The sequence below is a fragment of the Danio rerio genome, chromosome 23, assembly GCF_049306965.1.
Source record: "Danio rerio strain Tuebingen ecotype United States chromosome 23, GRCz12tu, whole genome shotgun sequence".
Taxonomy (NCBI): Eukaryota; Metazoa; Chordata; class Actinopteri; order Cypriniformes; family Danionidae; genus Danio; species Danio rerio.
This window is the reverse complement of record NC_133198.1, coordinates 6,302,501-6,321,786: the sequence shown is the minus strand read 5'-3', so window position 1 is coordinate 6,321,786 and position 19,286 is coordinate 6,302,501. Positions and strand designations below refer to the sequence as shown.

The 19,286-nt window shown below is 37.3% G+C and overlaps 2 protein-coding genes across 8 annotated transcripts in view; both read right to left on the bottom strand.

The window, feature by feature from the left end:
• zmp:0000001139 overlaps positions 1-19,286 on the bottom strand; it is a 308,609-nt gene that overhangs the window by 160,569 nt on the left and 128,754 nt on the right. The window lies entirely within an intron of this gene.
• syt2a (synaptotagmin IIa) overlaps positions 1-19,286 on the bottom strand; it is a 133,984-nt gene that overhangs the window by 33,421 nt on the left and 81,277 nt on the right. For all 7 annotated transcript variants that reach the window (XR_012398971.1, XM_021469891.3, XM_073939777.1 and 4 more), the window contains 2 exons: positions 7,543-7,764; positions 1,324-1,484 (listed from right to left, as the gene is read on the bottom strand). Coding sequence is in view for 6 of the 7 variants with exons in the window: in XM_021469891.3 (XP_021325566.1) it covers positions 1,324-1,484; positions 7,543-7,738 (357 nt within the window). In the remaining variant the exon portion in view is untranslated. The remainder of the gene's footprint in view (positions 1-1,323; positions 1,485-7,542; positions 7,765-19,286) is intronic.

Below are 19,286 nucleotides of genomic sequence, written 5' to 3'. Positions count from 1 at the left end.
TGTGTAAATTTGATCAAATAATAGTTCATATATATATATATATATATATATATATATATATATATATATATATATATATATATATATAAAAAAAAAATATATATATATATATATATATATATATATATATATATATATTTTTTTTTTTTTTTTTTTTTTTGAACACATGTAAAACACTTTCATTCTTCTTCTTCTTTTTTTTTTTACATATTAAAGTATATACTCAAAAATATTTGTTTCATATTTCCTAGTTCTTATATTTCATTGTTCTTTGGAACTTCAGGCCTAATGTTTGATTAATGTAGAAATCTAAAATAAATATTAATGAAATATTAAACCTTCACAAAAGCTAATTATTTCCAATTAGAAAACAATATTTCTTAATTAAATGAAAATTTATTTTTTCAGCAATGCTTTTTTCTTACAGGGCTGTTAATCAAGTTTCTGTCTGCATCCCTGTAATGACATGTAATTTTGCGTTCATATAAATTATAATAAAAAAGTAATACTGTAAACAATCTATTTTGAGACACCATGACATAAACAATAGAGCAAAATATAAAACAACAGACTTTTTTGTGCATACCATATACAGTTGAAGTCAGAATTATTAGCCTCCTTGAATTATTAGCCCCCCTGTTTATTTTTTCCCCAATTTCTGTTTAACAGAGAGATTTTTTCAACACATTTATAAACAAAAAAGTTTTAATAACTAATCTCTAATAACTGATATATTTAATCTTTTCCATGATGACAGTAAAAAATATTTGACTAGATATTTTTAAGACACTTCTATATAGTGGCATTTAAAGGCTTAACTTGGTTAATTAGGTTAACTAGGCAGGTTAGGTTAATGAGGGAAGTTATTGTATAATAATCGGAAAAAAAAAAAAAAGCTTAAAGGGGATAATAATTTTGTCCTTAAAATGGTGTTTAAAAATGAATAACTGATTTTATTCTAGCTGGAATAAAACAATTAAGACTTTCTCCACAAGAAAAAACATTATCAGACATGCTGTGAAAATTTCCTTGCTCTGTTAAACATCATTTGGAAAATGTTTGAAAAGGAAAACAAATTCAAAGAGGGGCTAATAAATCTGATTTCAACTTTATATTGTCATATTGCACAGCCTTACTGCATACCAAATCAAATGACCCACACTATTTTTTAATACAAATTTGTGTACTGTTACTCCCCATTTTATGCTCTATAACCATTTTGCATCTCACATCTCTGAAACATCAAATATTACCTATTATGATACAGTTTTCATTTTTGGGGTGAACAATCTTAATAAAATTGAAGGTGTTGGGTGTTCATACCTCTCCTCCCTTCATGTTCTTCATTCCCATGTCACCTTTGCCTTTCTTTCCCTTCTTGCCTTTTTTCTTCTTTAGGCAGGTCTTTTTTACGATGCAGAAACAGCATGTAAGAATGAGGACCACAGCAACGATAGCAATGGCGATGATAGCCCAGGGAGGAACTGAAAGTGAGAGAAACACAGACAAAGATGGAGCATCAAGGTGTGGAAATATACATTTAGACTATCATGGCCATTAAGAAAGCTAAGTCTTAATTATTAGCCCTAGATCAATATATAGAAGAGGAAATTAGATCTGCTTGTCATAGCCACTTCAGTTATGCTCTGGAAACAGTGAGACAAAAGTTGTGTCCCGAATGAGATGCTGTGAATTTGACACTTTAAAGGCGGATTTATACTTCAGCGTCAAACGCCGGCGTGTGCTACGGCGCTGACGCATAGCCCTTCGCCGTGGCCGTCGGCGTTGCTGACGTGCACCTCTCAAAAAATGTAACTACACGTCGGAATGATGCGTAGCGCAAGCTCTGTGATTGGTCGGCTTGGTGGCGCTGACGAGTCGGGGCGGGACCGAGAGCCGCGCGAATGGCGCGAGCGATTGTTTCAATAATATCCAGCTGCAGGCCCGCAGAACCACACACGTTTTAGGCACACACAATCTAGGACACACAATCTAGGCAAACCTTATATGGTTATGACGGATGTTAAAGTTATAATGTCTTTTTGGACATCGTCATCGATATATTTATATATGATTAATAAATATTGTACACAATAAACAATAGTGTTTACTTTACTTTATTTCACAAATATTGCGATTGAGACAGCCGAATGGGGAGCATTGTTTCCACTCGCCATTCAATATAATAGAGTGAACAGTTTTTAATCAGTCATTATAGCTGATCAGTCATTATTATCTGACAATAATATGGCAGATACTCGTTTGCTGGCCTTGCTGAATGATCTCATTTGGACAGGTTTAATTTATATAATGGATTAATTTATGGTGAAGGAAATAATAGCAAGTTAATATAGGCAATAATACATTATATGTAATAAAAATCTTTTTACATGTAACAAATGTATAACACTATATTAATATTTTACTCAAGCGATTTAATAGTGTTTATAAACTAATATATTAGCTATTTGATGATTGTTAACACACACACACACACATACATATATTTATATATATATATATATATATATATATATATATATATATATATATATATATATATATATATATATATAACAGCTTTAACAGTGACAGTTTAGTAAAATATAGTAGTTTATATATAAACTTATAATTATAATCAGTTAAGAAAATCAGTTTATAACTATATATATATTGATTAAATGGTTAACTATAGTAGGCTAATTTATTTTAAAGTGACATATTATTGTTTGCTTTTTATACCAAGAATGATAATATTAAGAGCTTGAATTAGTTTATTACACTTGATCCAACAATTAGACGGTCTATTATGTTTTCTTTGTGTATATGGACACATGAATAAAGTCATAAGTTTCTTTAACCAATTATTTTTATTTACATAATTTAAGTTCAAAAACTGCAGAGATGTTAAAATGATCGTTACGATATAATAATAATAATGACTGAAATGGGAAACCATATTTGTGAAATTCAATAGATGGCGATAATGCTAAACAGTAAGTTACCATATATGGTTTGCCTAGATTGTGTGTCCTAGATTGTGTGTGCCTCAAACGTGTGTGGTTCTGCGGGCCTGCAGCTGGATATATCTCGATTGTTTATAAGTGTGGAGTCCCGTGAAGGAGCTCCGGATGGAAAGTTTTGTTTTGTGTTTACCTCATAGTTAAAGTTGTTGCACGTCCGCCGTTTCCTGCCTCAAAATGAGCGAGTTTGAGTCACTTCTACAACCAGGAAGTGTTCAGGAAACGCAAAACAGAAGCGAAGAAACTCGACACAGAGGAACATTTACACCTCACTGCCAACTAGTGTTTCGGAAGTGTTAATGCAGACCAACAGAGACAGCGCGCAGAAGTATAAATGCACAGCTACGCGCGTTGCATGCGCCGTGGGTTACGCCGGTCACTTGACGCAGAAGTATAAACCAGGCTTTAGACTCGGCACTTATATGCTCAAACTTCTTTTTTACAAATAAAAAATTCAAGACAACATTTAATTGTTGCTAAATTAGTGAAATAAATCACTAAACTAACACATAGTACATAACACATAGTCAAAAGTACAACTGCATTTGTCATTAGGAGGTGCCCTAATCATCTCTTTAGGAGAGTTTTAAGTGTACAACCTAAAACAAAATCCTACCTCAGCAACCTCCCTCTCCACTACATGAGCAAATCTGCAACCATTAGACATTACACACTGCTTTTTATTGGTTGAATAATTTGGCCTAAAGGTTAGAGAGTTGGACATGATTGAAAGGTTGCAAGTTCGACCCCCGGCACCAACAACGATTGTAGATGGGAATGAATAGCCAGCACTCTACCCTTGATACTATGGCTGATGTAAGTCCCTTGAGTAAGGCACTGATCCTCCAACTGCTGCAATGGCTGTCCACTGCTCTAGGGCCTCATGTATCAACGTTGCGTACGCACAAAAACTTTGCGTACGCCAGGTTTCACGCTCAGAATGGCTCACGTTTGGATTTACTAACAATGAACTGAACGTGGGAATGTGCGCAGCTTCACGGCAGCTTTTTGGCAGGCGTACGCACATTTTTTGTGCGTGTCTGTTTTATTTCCATTGGCGACTCCTAGAGGCAGTTGTGTTAAATTCCTCTCTACAAAGTGTCTGAGCCTTGCAATGGCAGCTGTATGAGACGTGTTCATCTAGCAGGTAAATAAGGTTTCCATACCATACAGTTGACCAGCTAAACATTAAAGCACAATTTGCAGCAGTCGCCTGTTTTCCCAATGTAATCTGAGCTATCTACTGCACGCACATTGCTATAAAGACACTTTCTGAAGATGAATTTGCATGCGTGAATCAGAAACATTTCCATTCAATAAATGTGCAAATAAAATATGATGCTTATTGATATGAACTTATTGATGATTCCTACTTGTCTTTCTCGTGATAAATAGTTGGCAAAATCTGATATGTAGCAGGGAAAAAAAAGAAGAAAGAGTTCAGACGCTGGATTCGAGCCGAGTTCATGCTCGAACGTGTCAAAACATGACCACATGCGTCTTACGAGCGCGCCACTGAGACTATTAAGAGTGCTGCAACATTTTACAGATATAAACCAGATTATTTATTTTTTTAATGCACTCAGTGCGATGTTCAGACCCAACTGTGTTAACCGCATCAGCTAAACTCTCCCACTCTATTTTTTCTTTTGTTGTTAATTCCGGAGAACAAACTTGCAAATAACACAGCTTTTCTCTGGTCTACCTCCGAAAGCAGCACCTCCATTTCACATTCTGTTCAAAGTTTCTCTTTTTGCTTGCTTTTGCCATTGCTTTTTCGTTGGGTTTTGCCATTAGCATAGTCATTAGCATATTCATACGGGGGAGGAGGCAGGGAGGGGTTTTGTGCTCGTGCATGTTGCGCTCAGTTTCACGTTCATTCGGATGTACAAAAGAATATGCGTGAGATTCGGCGTACGCAGTGTTTCATACATCTGAATTTTTTTCTGCGTACGCACATTTACAGCTTTGTGCGTACGCAATGTTTTAGTAAGATTTCCACACAAGTCTTAGTACATGAGGCCCCTGGTCTTTCACTTTCAGTTTTACTTTCATTTAATAATGTATCAGTATGCAATTTGTGATGCACAACAAAATTTAAACTGACTTGACAAAGACAAGGTTTGCAGAAATTCTGAATAGTGTTCAATAGCAACATGAGAATGTAAGGTCAGTCACTTTTTCTGTTGGTTGTTGTTGGTTTGTTTATATGGCTGCCGTTTGTGAGGGGCTGACACTAAAACTGTAAGAACGAAACATTGTTCTTTAGATAAGAAGTTACACCAGTAACTCTCAGAGGTCATTAAAATCTCCTGGGACTCACCATAAAGAGTAGGGGTGTTCCCTTAGACAAAATCCTCCCATTTGCCCTTATCCTAATAATCCCAATCCATTGGATTGACTCTAACATCGTCTCGCCTCTTCACTTATAGCTGGTGTGTGGTGAGTGAACTGGTACCTTTGCTCTGTGACTATCGTCACACTATACATGTGGATGAGGCACATTGATGGTGGGTGAGGAGAGACATACTGATATGACTTGTTCTGTGTTTAAGTGTAGAGTAGTAGATAGTGCTTGGGGAACAGTGCTCTAGGGTAAGTGGTTTCTGTAGTACATTTGTATGGTGGTACAGTTGCTTTCTAGTGTCAGTGTTGCAATTTTACTGTAGGTGTAATCTATCAGTTCAGTTAGAAAGTATCTAAATTTTACTAGGACCTGGAGTTCCTAGTATCAAAATATCTTTGTGATAATTATGTATTCATTAAGATCTTATTTAGTTGGTTATGTTGTGAGGTTTGGAGCTGAACTTAACAGAATGGTGGATCTAATTTTGGAGATATGTCCTGTGGTCTGATGGAGCTAAGATTGAACTGTTTGGCTATAATGACCAGTGTTACATTTGGATGACAAAGGGGAAAGCATACAAGCCTAGGAACATCATCCCAACTGCGCAGTATGGGGGTGGCAGCATCATGTTGCGTGGCTGTTTTGCTGCAGGAGCGACTGGTCCACTTCACAGCTTAAATGGCATTATGAAGAAAGAACATTATGTAGAAATACTAAAGCAACATCTCAAGACATCAGCCAGGAAATTAAAACTTGGCCACAAATGGGTCTTCCAAACAGACCATGGTTCAAACATACTGCCAAATTAGTTAAAATGTGCTTTAAGGACAACAGAGTAAATGTTTTGGCCATCACAAAGCCCTGATCTCAATCCTATAGAAAATTTGTCGGCAGAGTTGAAAAAGCTTGTGCGAGCAAGACAGCCAACAAATCTGACTCAGTTACACCAATTCTGTCAGGAGGAATGTGTCAAAATTCTTTTAAACTATTGTGAGAAGCTTGTGGAAGGGTACCCAAAACATTTGACCAAAGGTATAGAGTTTAGAAGCAAAGCTAAAAAATAAAATTCTCTCTTTATTCTGGCATTTAGCAAATGTAAATGATTTAGGTAATCCTAACGGACCTAAAATAGTCAACGTTTAGTATGAATTACCATCACACATTTAAAAAAAAAAAATTGGTTATGTTCCTTTTTTTAGAGTGTATACAAACTTCTGGTTTTAACTGTAAATGTACAGTACTGTACATGTTATGTTGCTTTGGATGATTCCTAGGCCATTTCTAGGCGGTATCTGAACCTTTAGAGGTTTGAACACTGCTTTCTGTCCTTAAAAGTTTACTTCCAATCTGCTTCAGTGTCACTGTCCTTATGATTTCTTATGACCTAAAAGAGTGTGATTAGCTGCTTCAGATGTGCTTCATAAGACTGTGAGTTAAACTCTACAGCAGAAGTCACAAAACACACCTGCCTGGACATTTCAAATACAAAGTAAGACCCTGATTAGCTGGTTCAGATGTTTTTGGTTAGGTTTGGAGCTAAAATCTGCATGACACCAGCCCTCCAGGATCAAATGTGGAGACCCTTACTTTAAAAGACAGTGGGTTCCCGGATACAAAGTTGAGACCTCTGTTCTAGCATATTGTAGTTTTGAATAGTGCTACTAGGTAGTGCCTAAGATGTTTGATGGTCGCTTGGGAATTGCAAGTCTATTCTGATATGTTTCAATAGAGTTGCTAAGTTGTTCTGGTTCAAGGCCACTGTCAAGTGATTTCTTCATTGTACTGTTTGTTTTATAAGCCATTTTAGGTGGTGTTGTAGGGCGTTGATAAATGCTAAGATGTTTTTGAGAGGAGCTAAGGGATTGCTAATGTGTTTCGAGTTGTTGCTATGCAGTTGTTAGGTTCCTCTGAACAGTGTCAAGGTCATTGCTCTGCAGTCACTAGGGTGTTGAGGTTTTGCTTTAAATTGTTGCAAGGGCTTTGCTAGGATGACTCTCTGTGTCTGTTAGGATGTTTCTATAGGCATAACACTACTGTTACAAATGGTTCATGCAACACAAATTATCGGCAGAGTCAGAATCTCTGAGGTTGACTTACAGTTTCTGGTTGCTGGAGAAACATTTTGGATTTAACAATGCTACAAATATCACATATATGTAGACAGAAACTCACGTGGAAGCTTGTCCATCTCATTGAGGAACTTGTTTTTGATGTCACCAAACACGTCATTCTTGCTGACTGGACCCTGGTGCTCGGTGGAGTTGTCTGCAGGTGTAGAAACAGCAGGGGCCATTGTCAGGGCACTGGCACCGGTTGGCTCAGGTCCCACCATGGCCGCCGGCTTCTTCTTCAACACATTCCACTTCATGCTTGATGCCTACACCAACAGAAACCCTGATGAGAAAGAAGAGAGTTAAGATGACATAAGTGTCATGAGTTGTTCCTGAGTCTCTCAAAGGTGCTGAATGAAATGACTTACTCGCTCCATCAAACAATGTTGCTACTATGCATAGACTGACACTGTGGGAGTCTGATCCCAATCATTAAAACATAGCTAAAATGTGAAAGGTTACAAGCTATTTGTCATTAAATTAGATTTACCCGGTGGATGACTAAAGCCTGAAAATAGTGGAATGTGTATGTGTATTTTTGTTTTTTATATATAGTGCATTTATTGTGTAGGAGGGGTCTTTTATGAGGGGGGCTCTTTCCACACCACCAGTGTGCAGCATCCATGCGATGGCAGCCACAGGACAAAAGCGGCAGCTATTGGTGGATTGGAGAGACAGTGATAGATCCAATTCGGTGGATGGGGATGATTTGGAGGCCATGATCGTAAGGGTCGATTGAGGGACTTTAGCCTGGACACCGGGGTTACACCCTTACTCTTTACGAGAAGTGCCATGATATTTGTAATGATCATAAAGAGTCAAGACCTCAGTTTAATGTCTCATCAGAAAGACGGCACCCACTGACAGTATAGTGTCCCCTTCACTTTTACTGGGGCATTAAGACTCACACAGACCACAGGTTGAGCGCCCCCTGCTGGCCTCTCAAGCACCACTTCCAACAGCAACCTAGCTTTCCCATGTGGTCTCCCACTGACCAGGCTCAGCCCTGCTTAGCTTCAGTGAGTAACCGATCTTGGGCTGCAGGGTGATTTGGTTGTGGCTTTATCTTATTTATCCTACTTATTAATTGTGGTTGAAAACAATTTAAATAAAGTAGATTGTTTTAAATCAACACAATAAAAGTGTTTTGGTTGACTGAAAATATAAACCTTCAAATTTCAAAGGTTTTAGCAAATTATACCATTATTGTCTATACATAAACTACAAAAACACACTTTTGTGGAGACTGTGACATTATGTGCATGTATATTGGGGGTACTCACACTAGGCTATGTGAACCATGTCCTGGGATGTTTGACACCCATTTCAGTTGAAATGTGTAAGTGCTCTGAATTGGGCCCAGTCACGGTTCAGTTGGCCGGCCCTGGCCAGATGGGAAGAAGTGTGCCAGTGCACGTTTCGGTTGGGCGTTTTGGTGCATTATTCTATGTAGTTTGAGTCGAAACTGAAGATGCAAAGTTACTTTTAAGAGACTGTTTCATTTGGATTTAATAATCATTCTTACTTTTTCAAGCCTTTTTGCACTAAAAACTGTCCTAAATCTGTACAACTCTGGTTTGCACTCATTGCCATATGCCCTGAGTGTCATTGTATTGTATTGTTCGTTAGAGTACATCTCATGTATATATTAGATTACAATTAACGTATAATTGTATTTATTGTAATTTTTTTCTTAAAACTCTTTTTGTATTAACATTATATGTTGGGCACCTAGGGTCTGAGAGTAACGTAATTTCGATTCTCTATATGTCATGTACATGTGGTTGAATTGACAATAAGCTTTATTTATTTAGACTTTTCAATAAATGCAAACTTTCATAGTTTGTTACAGATACAAACCCTCCACTGCACAACAGTTGCACCTTTAGCAAACCTCCTAATAAATGCCACACGGTAACTTTCATGAAAATTTATGACTATCAAAAGTGTGCGACATTCATTCATTTTCTTTTCATTCTTTATTAATCCAGGATCGCCACTCATTCACACACATACACATGGGACAATTTAGCTTACCCAATTCCCGAATACCACAGGTCTTTGGACTTGTGAAGGAAACTGGAGCACCCGGTCATGTAAATACACCCTTAATGGTGCTGTATACGTTTTTAACTCTTTAAATCATAAGAATCCCATAACATTTCTGCAGTTATTTAAGAAATTTGCTAGCTGAACATGCTAAGTTCTGAAAATGTGTGTTTCGTATCAGAATGTATGTCTTTGTTTTGGTCTGAGTAACTCTACTTACTATCAGTTTACCCAATTACATTACAACACACTGGGTTGCCTTGGTGGAAAAAAAGGCATATTTCTCGAAGACTTTCCCAACATGTCTGGAGGAACATAGCAGCCTCAAAAATGAGAGTTTTTAATTGACAAACAATACAATACAATACAATACAAAACAACAACAAAAACAACAATAATATTAATAATAATAATAATAATAATAATAATAATAATTTTAAAGCAAATTGTAGCCCAGAATGGGGTCAGTTCTGGTTAATTTGGTTGAATTCTGGCTAATATGTGGTATTGCTTTGGCTTATTCAAGGCCCAGATTGACAAACAGGAGTGGACCGGCCATCATTCCATTTAGTATGTGGTCCAGATGTAAATGTCTGGTGTAATGGTATAATAATGGTTTGTTCTGTAGACTATCGAAAAAATAAATAAACAAACAAATAAATAAATAAATAAAAGCTTAAAGGGGGTAATAATTTTGTACTTAAAATAGTGTTTAAAAAATTTAAAACTGCTTTTATTTTTGACAAAATAAAATAAATAAGTCTTTCTACAGAAGAAAAAATATTATCAGACATACTGTAAAAATTTCCTTGCTCTGTTAAACATAATTTGGGAAATATTTAAAAAAAGAAAAAAAATCAAAGAGGGGTAATAATTCTGACTTTAACTGTATATGGGAATATAATATTTTATAGTAAAATTGTTTTTATTCTACTAAAGGTTAATTTAGATGGAAGTTTTTCTTCAATAATAGACAAATATCTGGGGTTTTAGTATGAATTAATAATTGAAATTCTACAGTCAAACTCTAGCTTCAGACTTTCTTATGAAATAATGAAGGTCGGTCCGCCAATGTGGAAGAATGGTAAACATAATGAAATGAGACTTAGCCCTCTGATTTCATTAAAAACGCTGAGATATAGGCAAACAGAATGGATTTCTCATTTCTCAAGCCTCAATTCTCTGCTCCAGTGGTGGAGAGCCTGTCCGCACCTATTGCGTTGCTTGAATAATTTAATGAAGCTGACAATTCATGGGATAAGCTGCTTTATTATTCAAGGGCCCATTCCTGCACTGAGAATGCATGGCAAAAAACGCGCCATGCAGGAGTTATGCAATCTGACATTGCATAAGTCAAGTGGCCCACAGACAGACTGCAGGAAGCGCTAACAAAAAGAAAAGATGCAAAGACAGATAGAAAGTGCCGCTGCGAGTCAGAGATTCAGCCAGCAGACTCTCCAACACCAGGCTGATTAATGACACTTCAGCACCTGCGAATCTCAATGAAAGCATCTGACGCTCTGAGATTTTTTTCTTTCACAATCACACTCAAGCAGACGTTCGTTTGCTCACCTAAAGATTCTCAACAGCATGTCGAAAACACTTTTAGATGTTACAAAACAAGATGCGGGCTCTGTACAAAATTATAGCACACAAGAAAATGGTTTTAATATGAATCATGCAAATGAGTGTTATTAGAAGTTAGTTCGAGTTGTGTTAAAGGGGCGTAAATGATTGAAATTAACATTATTTGGAAATTATTCTATAATGTGTAAATTTAAACACTGAAAAAATTGATGCTTTTTTGCACAATTCTCAATTTTAATAAACCATTAACTATGACATTTTGCTCAATAAACACTCCTTATTTTGCCCCTTAAAAAGTAGGTTTAGGTATTAGCCATGTAGAATAATATTGCACTTGATAAGTACTAATAAACAGCCAATAGCTTATAAAAATCAAGGCAAAAAGGCTGCATTTACACTGCAGATCTTGATGGTCAACTCCGATTTTGTGACTGTATCCGATTTTTTGATGACCTGCTTACATCATCTTTTGAAAGTGACTTGAAAGTATACGATCGTCTGCATTTACACAGCACACAGCAAATGACCAGGAAAAAAAAAACAGCGGGCGCTGACTAACAGCTGATAATTAAAGAGTGCTCTTTTCTCTATTCCTGTACAGTATGTAATCTAATCGCAGCTTTCGACAAGCTGTTTCACTATAGTTTATGACAGAAAGGTTCTCATTTGTCCTTGTTTTGATATATCCTCCCGAGACACAAAAAAATGTTTTTTTTTTCTTTTTTTTTTAAGGGTCGTTGTAGACGTTAGTAACTGTAAGGATTGGGTTTAGGGTTAGGGTAGGTGTTAACGTTAATAACTATGATGGTTGGGTTTAGGTGTAGGTGTAGAGGTTAAAACCGTAACTTTGAGACTTGGGTTTAGGTGTGGAGCATAGATATATACACTAGATATCGCATAGGGACCCTGAGCATGCGTCAATAGCGCCGCCACATTGGTACAGTGCTCCCAGGACAAATGTCATTCAACCGCACTAGTCAAGACAGTGTTATTACGTGAAGATGCGGGACTTTAGCGCTGTCTAAGGGTGTGGTAACAAGCAAACAAAGAAAACAAAGCACAAAGGCAGAACATTTCATAGGTAATATTACGTTTTTTTCTGTTTTTGTATGTTCTGAACTTTTGTTCTAATCAGGTAACGTTATTGATGATAACAGTCACTTACTGCATTCACCATAAGGCAAAGCAGCTCCAACTCGCACTAAACACTCGGCTTATGCTAGTTTTGTTGAATAAAATCAGCAAACAATTCAAAGGAAATATGACAATGAGATGCTGCACTGCCAGAAACTTGAATTATTGTCGGCTAACGTTAGTAAAAGAGTCGTTCGGGGGATTCATTCACAAACTAATCGCTCCCTCCGTCAGTATGAGAAGTGAAAGCAGGAGAGGAGGTGTGTTTCAGGACACAGATTAGACTAAATTTAACAGGGAGGGTGAATAGTACATTTCTGTACACACAAACACAAGCTTTTTGTCAGGATTGCCCGTGCGGTCACTGATCCATCAATGTAGAAGTGATGTAAAATTATAATTTTCGTAATTAGAAAAAAAAATTACATACTAACATCCAGGAAAACTCTCGATCATAGATATATGTGTATATGTGTATATCTCTGGCTTTGGATGGCCACAGTCCTCCACTGTACCTTGGTCCCGCATTCATTTCAAAGGAGCGCTACCCTGTAGCAAGATGGCGGCACTATTGATGCATTCCGTCCAATAGACAACAATAGGCCAGGCGACATCTAATGTATATATCTATGGGTGTGGAGTAGGTGTGATGTTAATATCTGTGAGTGTTGGGTTTAGGGTTGGTGTAGGTGTAGATGGTAATAACAGGGATGGGTACAGCGCCATCTTGCCGACAACATAGTTTTAAAATATGGGTCTCGATACCTTTAAGTTATGCCCCTTCATGTTATGCCTCTGTCTTGCAGTCCGCAGACAAACCCTACTTCCTAATTGCACCCTATTGGTTACTTTAAAACCCAACGTAGAGTTTGCTCATTTCAAAAGGGCCAGGCTAAAAACACCTACAAACACATAGGAACTTCAGGATACTGGCAGATTCAAAAACAAGACTAATGTCCTATGCTAATGAGGGAGAGATTTTTACTAATGGCCGGGGCTTTCTCTATCTGATGACACACATACACACACTAAGAAAGAAAGACTAATTGTTTCTTAAGTTTTATGAAGTGTGAATTAAAAAAAAAAATATAAAGTAATACATTTTTATTATTAGGAGCTGATTATATTCACAGACCGTTGCCACAAAACTGTGTTTAAATGCTTTAAAAAAGTGATTTTTGCATAGTAGTAAGTAAATAATATTTTTTTTTAGTGTCAGTATTTATCAGTTTGATTTATTCATTTGAGCTGCATTCTGTAGGTCATAAATAGATACTTGTTTACTAGACAAATAAGCTGAAAATTATTTTCATTTTACATTCAGCTTTTGACAGTTTCAGAGAAATAACTCTGAATTGATTAAAGGAGTATGCATGATATGATTTAGATGCTTCTGGCATTATAAGAGGGTGACTCAGATTCTGGATCAGTTTCAAGATTTAACAAATACTGACAAATAATGCACTTGTTTGAACAGCTTGCATCCAGCCCACAGCTGTCCAATTATATGATATTACCCATTCACAGTGGAAGAAAGAAGACCTGTGATCTAAGGAAATTGGCTGACTAAATGATCCCAAGGTAATTTCAAATGGCTTGCTGTTAAAGAGTAAAGGAAAACAATAGAGAAATTATACAAAACAAAAAAATTAAACAAATAAAGAAAATAAAATCTTAAGCTTGAGTGCGTATGAATGTTTCCCATTACTGGGTTGCAGCTGGAAGGACATCCACTCTGTAAAGCATTTAATGGAAAAGTTGTCAGTTCATTCCGCTGGGGCAGCCCCTGATAAATAAAGGTGTTGTTTTGTGGAAGTCTAATATACTGAAAGAATTAGTCCATTAACTTGAGTTTGATGAATGGCATCTAAAACGTGTGTTTGGGAAGGAAAACATCATCCAACTAGTGTCATTTCCCTTAATGTAGCTGAAAACGAGGTCTGATAACCCTTTTTATTTTTACTACCCATTTAGAACGCTACTTCGGGTCAATCGGAAGGCAGTGAAATTAGAAATTTGTGTCACTTTCTCTTCGCTGATAAGATATACAGCCAGGAACACAACAATACGCCATTGCGAATGCTGTTCCTTTCTGACTTCAGGTGATACTTCCAGGTTTCTTCCCACCTCAGCCTCACTTTCGCTTTTAAAATGGCAGCCCTGTGAAATCCGTCTATTCTTACATCATAACATGTGGAATGGAGCCTTCATTAATTAATAATGTGCCTTGTAATCATAATTTGCATGAAAAGAACTGTCATTGCTCATAGGGCTCTATTTTGACGGTCCATGCGCAAAACGCGAAGCGCAGGGCGCAAACGCTTTCAGCGCGTGTCAGAATCCATACTTGCTAATTTAAGGACGAGAAAATCCGTTTTGCGCCATGGCACATGGTCTAAAAGGGTTGAGTTTATTTTCTTAATGAGTTATAGGTGTGTTTTGAGAATAAACCAATTAGAGTCTCATCTCTCATTAATTTTAAGAGCCAGCTGTGTCGTGTCATGAGCGCATTTGCTATTTACAGGACGTAAAGTAAGTTCACTTTCGCTTTTGCTCTCGTGGATAGGGAAGCCTTTATGCACAAACATCAATTAGACTATAAATATTTAATTTAGTTTGTTAAGCGCAAAGATTTGTTTCAAAACTATTTCTAAGTTCAGTTCTAATTTCCAGCAAACGAATAAATTAACATTGATAACGAAGTGTGTTCAAAATACTGAGTTATTTCCAAATACACCTGCTATGCCCCATATGGTCTTAAACCTGACAGGTGGACAAATCTAAGCTTGTTTTTAATAAAACAAATATAAACATGGATATAATTAATAATACTGCTAATAATAATAACATTATACAAAACCAAATTGTTATGAATGAACTGAAAAAGTCTCCCGAGATGAAGAAAGTATAGCTAGAAATATAGCTAGAAATTAATATGTTTTGTAATAGTTTAATCATGTATATTTATATCCTATATACTCTTATCATATATATCCTTAATATATCATATCTTTTTCATATGTAAAGATATTTGCGTATTGCTCTGCATTTTGTCTGTAGTGTGTAAGCCAGGTGCACTTTGCGCCAGACAAATAGACCGACTTTGTTCTGGTCTAAAGATCAGACTATTTACAGTTTCTCAAAATAGCAACGCGCCAAAACACGCTTGCTTTTTTAGACCAGAACGCCTATAGGCGCATATACGAGCGCAAATGCATTTGCTATTTAAACAGTGTGGCGCAACACCTCAAAATGACCCTTGCACCGAGGTGAAAGTAGCAAATAGCAATTGAGTTGCGTCTTACGACACATTGCGCCGGGTGTATGATAGGGCCCATAGTGTTTATTTCAGCTGAAAATAGACAAAGCAATTTTCTGTATAAAACATTCTAAGTGCAAAAATGGCATTTTTAGACAGGCAAAACCGCAATGCTGATGCAATTACGATGAAAGCTATTTAGATAATCATTAATAAGTTCAGGCTTATTTAAAGTCAGTGTCTGAAAATATGATGCAATGTTTTTCTGCCAATTCCTCCCCTCTGCTTTCCCCCCCCAGGTGTGTCTTTAACACACTGATACGATCAGCAGACTGGCTGAGGGTGAGATGTATCTGCTGTGTTTGCACTGAGGGAGATAGAGATGTGCGGCAGTGAATGAGGAGCTTGTGTCCGTGTCTTTGCTCTGGGGTGAATGCGCACCGCTCAGAGGACAAGAGACACTTCGCTTTTTATGGGACCCATTATCTCCCCTGCACTCACACTGATTTTACAGCTCTCTGAGATAGTCCTGCTGTTTTATCTGCCATTGTAAATACATGCGAACAAATAAACAGATACAAATACAATAGTCTGGCTCAAAAAAAAAATAACAATAAAAAAAGCTGTCGTCTCTTATGTCCAGGAATAACCAGATGCAATCAGCAGAATGGACGTCAGTTTTGTCTATTCGGTCTTGCCAACAAGCTCACTGACTATAATGACACATTTGACTCAGATAAAGTTTTAGCGAGCACAAATAGGCAGGATCAGGACGAGTGATCCAGGAACAGAAGGAGCAGAAATGGACTTTCTCCAGAGGACTCGTTTGGCAGCTCGAATCAAACCTTCGGAGATGCGTCTAGATATGAACGCTGCTCTCCATAATGATAATTGCTTCAGGGCATCTGCCAAACTTTTCTTGTTCGGTGTGGGAGGAAATCCTCTGTGCGATCGACACTTTGCATTCGCCGTGCTGCGTTATTGCTTCTCAAGGACTCTAATTGTCCACAGTGATTCATTTGATGACTTTCGCAAGTTCACATATCAGCTACAAAGTCATTGAATGAAACTCACAAAAACATTAAGAACACGTCCAGGTTATATTTCATCCAAGAATGAAAAGAAAAGAATGAAAGAAATGACTTTCATTAAGGTTTTTGGGGTTTTTGTGTTTGCTTTGACTTTAATTTTGTGATAATTGAACCCATTTTACTGTATTTAGTCATCACTGCAAAACAAAAAACTCAATGTAATACATTAGAAAGCAATTATGCAAGTTTTCATTAATGCTAATTACATTTGAAAAAGTATCGGATGAGTTTAACTTTATTTGTTTTTAAAAATGTATTATGAACACACAGTAAAGAATAATGGGACAACGTGAAGAAATTAAGTTAACCTATTTTTTATTTTATTTATTAAACTAAATTGAGTTGATTAAACATAAAACATTTAAGTTTCTCACCCAAAAAAAAAAAAAAAAAGAGAGAGAGAGATAATTTCATTGTTTTATAGATTAATTAAATTTCTTTTTGGCTTAGCCCCCTTATTAATCAGGGGCCACCACAGCGGAATTAACCACCAACTTAACCAGCATATGTTTAAAGCTACGGTCACACTAGAGTTTGTGTGTGTGAAATTCTGTCGTATGCCGCTGAGAAAAGGGGCGGGATTAAAAAAAAAAAAAAAAAAGTGTTTTCTCAATGTTTTCAATTTCTGTCCAGAGAGGTCATGTTTTGATCCTCGATTGGTCTCACGCAGTCAAGTGATGCGAAACTTAACGCATGACCCTGCGTTTCCGGTCTGACGCATTCGCGCGTGTATGAATGGGAGTCTATGGAAGGAAAAGCCCAGTGTGACCGCAGCTTTACACAGCGGATGCCCTTCCAGCTGCAACCCATCAACAGGAAACACCCTTAAACTCACATATATACGGCCAATTTAGCTTACCCAAATCACCTATACCAGGCATGTCCAAAATCGGTCCTGGAGAGCCGGTGTCCTGCAAAGTTTAGTTCCAACCCCAATCAGACACCTGGGCTAGCTAATCAAGCTCTTACTAGCCTTTCTAGAAACATCCTTGCATGTTTGTTTAGGCAAGTTGGATCTAAAATCTGCAGGACACTGGTGCTCCAGGACCGAGTTTGAACACTCCTGACCTATACCTTTGGATTGTGGGGGAAACCTGCAAGGTTCTGTGTTGTTCCATGTGCTCCGTGTTTACATCATATGACCTCTTTGTTCTAGTTCCCGCCGTTTGTTAATGTATCATGAGCATCTCTCCCCTGTATGTAATCAATTTAATCATGTCCATTGCATTTAAGTCCCTGTGTTGTAAGTTCCTCTTTCTGTATTGTTCGTCATGAATGTTTGGTCATTGATTGTTGATTCTGTTGGCAATCCTGTTCGTCATTCTTATTCATCATCCTTGTAAGTCATCCCTGTTCGTCATTGTTAATAAAAACATGTTTTTTATCATTCCTGCTATCCTGAGCCTTTGTAAGAGAGCACAGATCGTAACAAAACTGGAGCATCCTGAGCACAGAAAAAAAACACAGAAATGCCAACTGAGCCAGCCGAGGCTTGAACCAGTGACCTTCTTCCTGTGAGGCGACAGCGGTACCCACGTTGCCTACGTGTGGCCTTGTAGTGTTTCAACTCATTTTAAATAAGTAGTTTAAACAAACAGCAAGGCTAATTCTTGTAGTAGTACTGTTATTAATGTTACACAGTAAAAAAAATGCTGGGTTCCACACATTCTTTCATTTTCTCCCAACACAAATTGATTAAATTACCTTCATCGCTTTTACAAATTTAAGTGGATTGAACATAAAACAATTGAGTTGGTTTATCTCATATTAAATAAGTAATTTGAACAAGCAGTAAAAGTAATTGAGCGTAGTACTGAAAATCTAATGAGGATCACTACCAAGATTTCTCGTAATCTTTAAACAGAAGTAAATTCTTTGAAATACCTGACTGTATTAACATGGATGTTATGGATGCCAGCAGTGTTATCCCTTGCAAACCACTGGAGAACACTCTCTGTCAATTACCTGAACTACAAATCCCATGACGCCCTGCATTCACACACCAATTTCAGTTCACCTTCTGATTACTCACTAATGCAGTTTATCCACACTGATTACATGGACTATATATCATTCACACACACACACATGCAGTGCTGAGTCTTGTTTCTTGAAGTGTACACAAAGCATTTTTCACGAGTTCACACTTGCATTCGTTTAAGTATAAAGCATATTTGGCGTGCTGTCCGGGGGGAGGGCTCTGAGCTCGAGGAGTTATTCCCCTTATAAGGAAACAAAGAGGAGTTGGGATTCGAGCGAAGTATCTAGCCCGGCCCCAGAACGCTCCCCCCGGGAATGTAATGCAAGAGGTGAGGTGACGGGGTGGTGGAGGGATGCTAAAGTCGTGAGATGCTGCAGGTAAGACAGCTTTGGTATATATAGGCGTTGCTCAGAAACTGATTTGATGATGGGATAATTGTCAATGACGTATTCGATACTGAAACTTCTGCGCATGCTCCCCCCGAAATTTGTTTAAAAACATCACTCCTTGACTTGCCATGTTTTGACCCTTTCTACTGTTTAATGATTGTTTAGAGCCTGTCTCGATCTCATTGCCTGTTTCATCATTTGCTCTTTGGATAATCAGTGTATTACTGTCTGCTCCTGATTTGGATCCCACCCCTGTTGTTGCATCTCTCCCGTTGTGTAAGCATGCTGTGTAATGTTTAGATTTATACACTACTG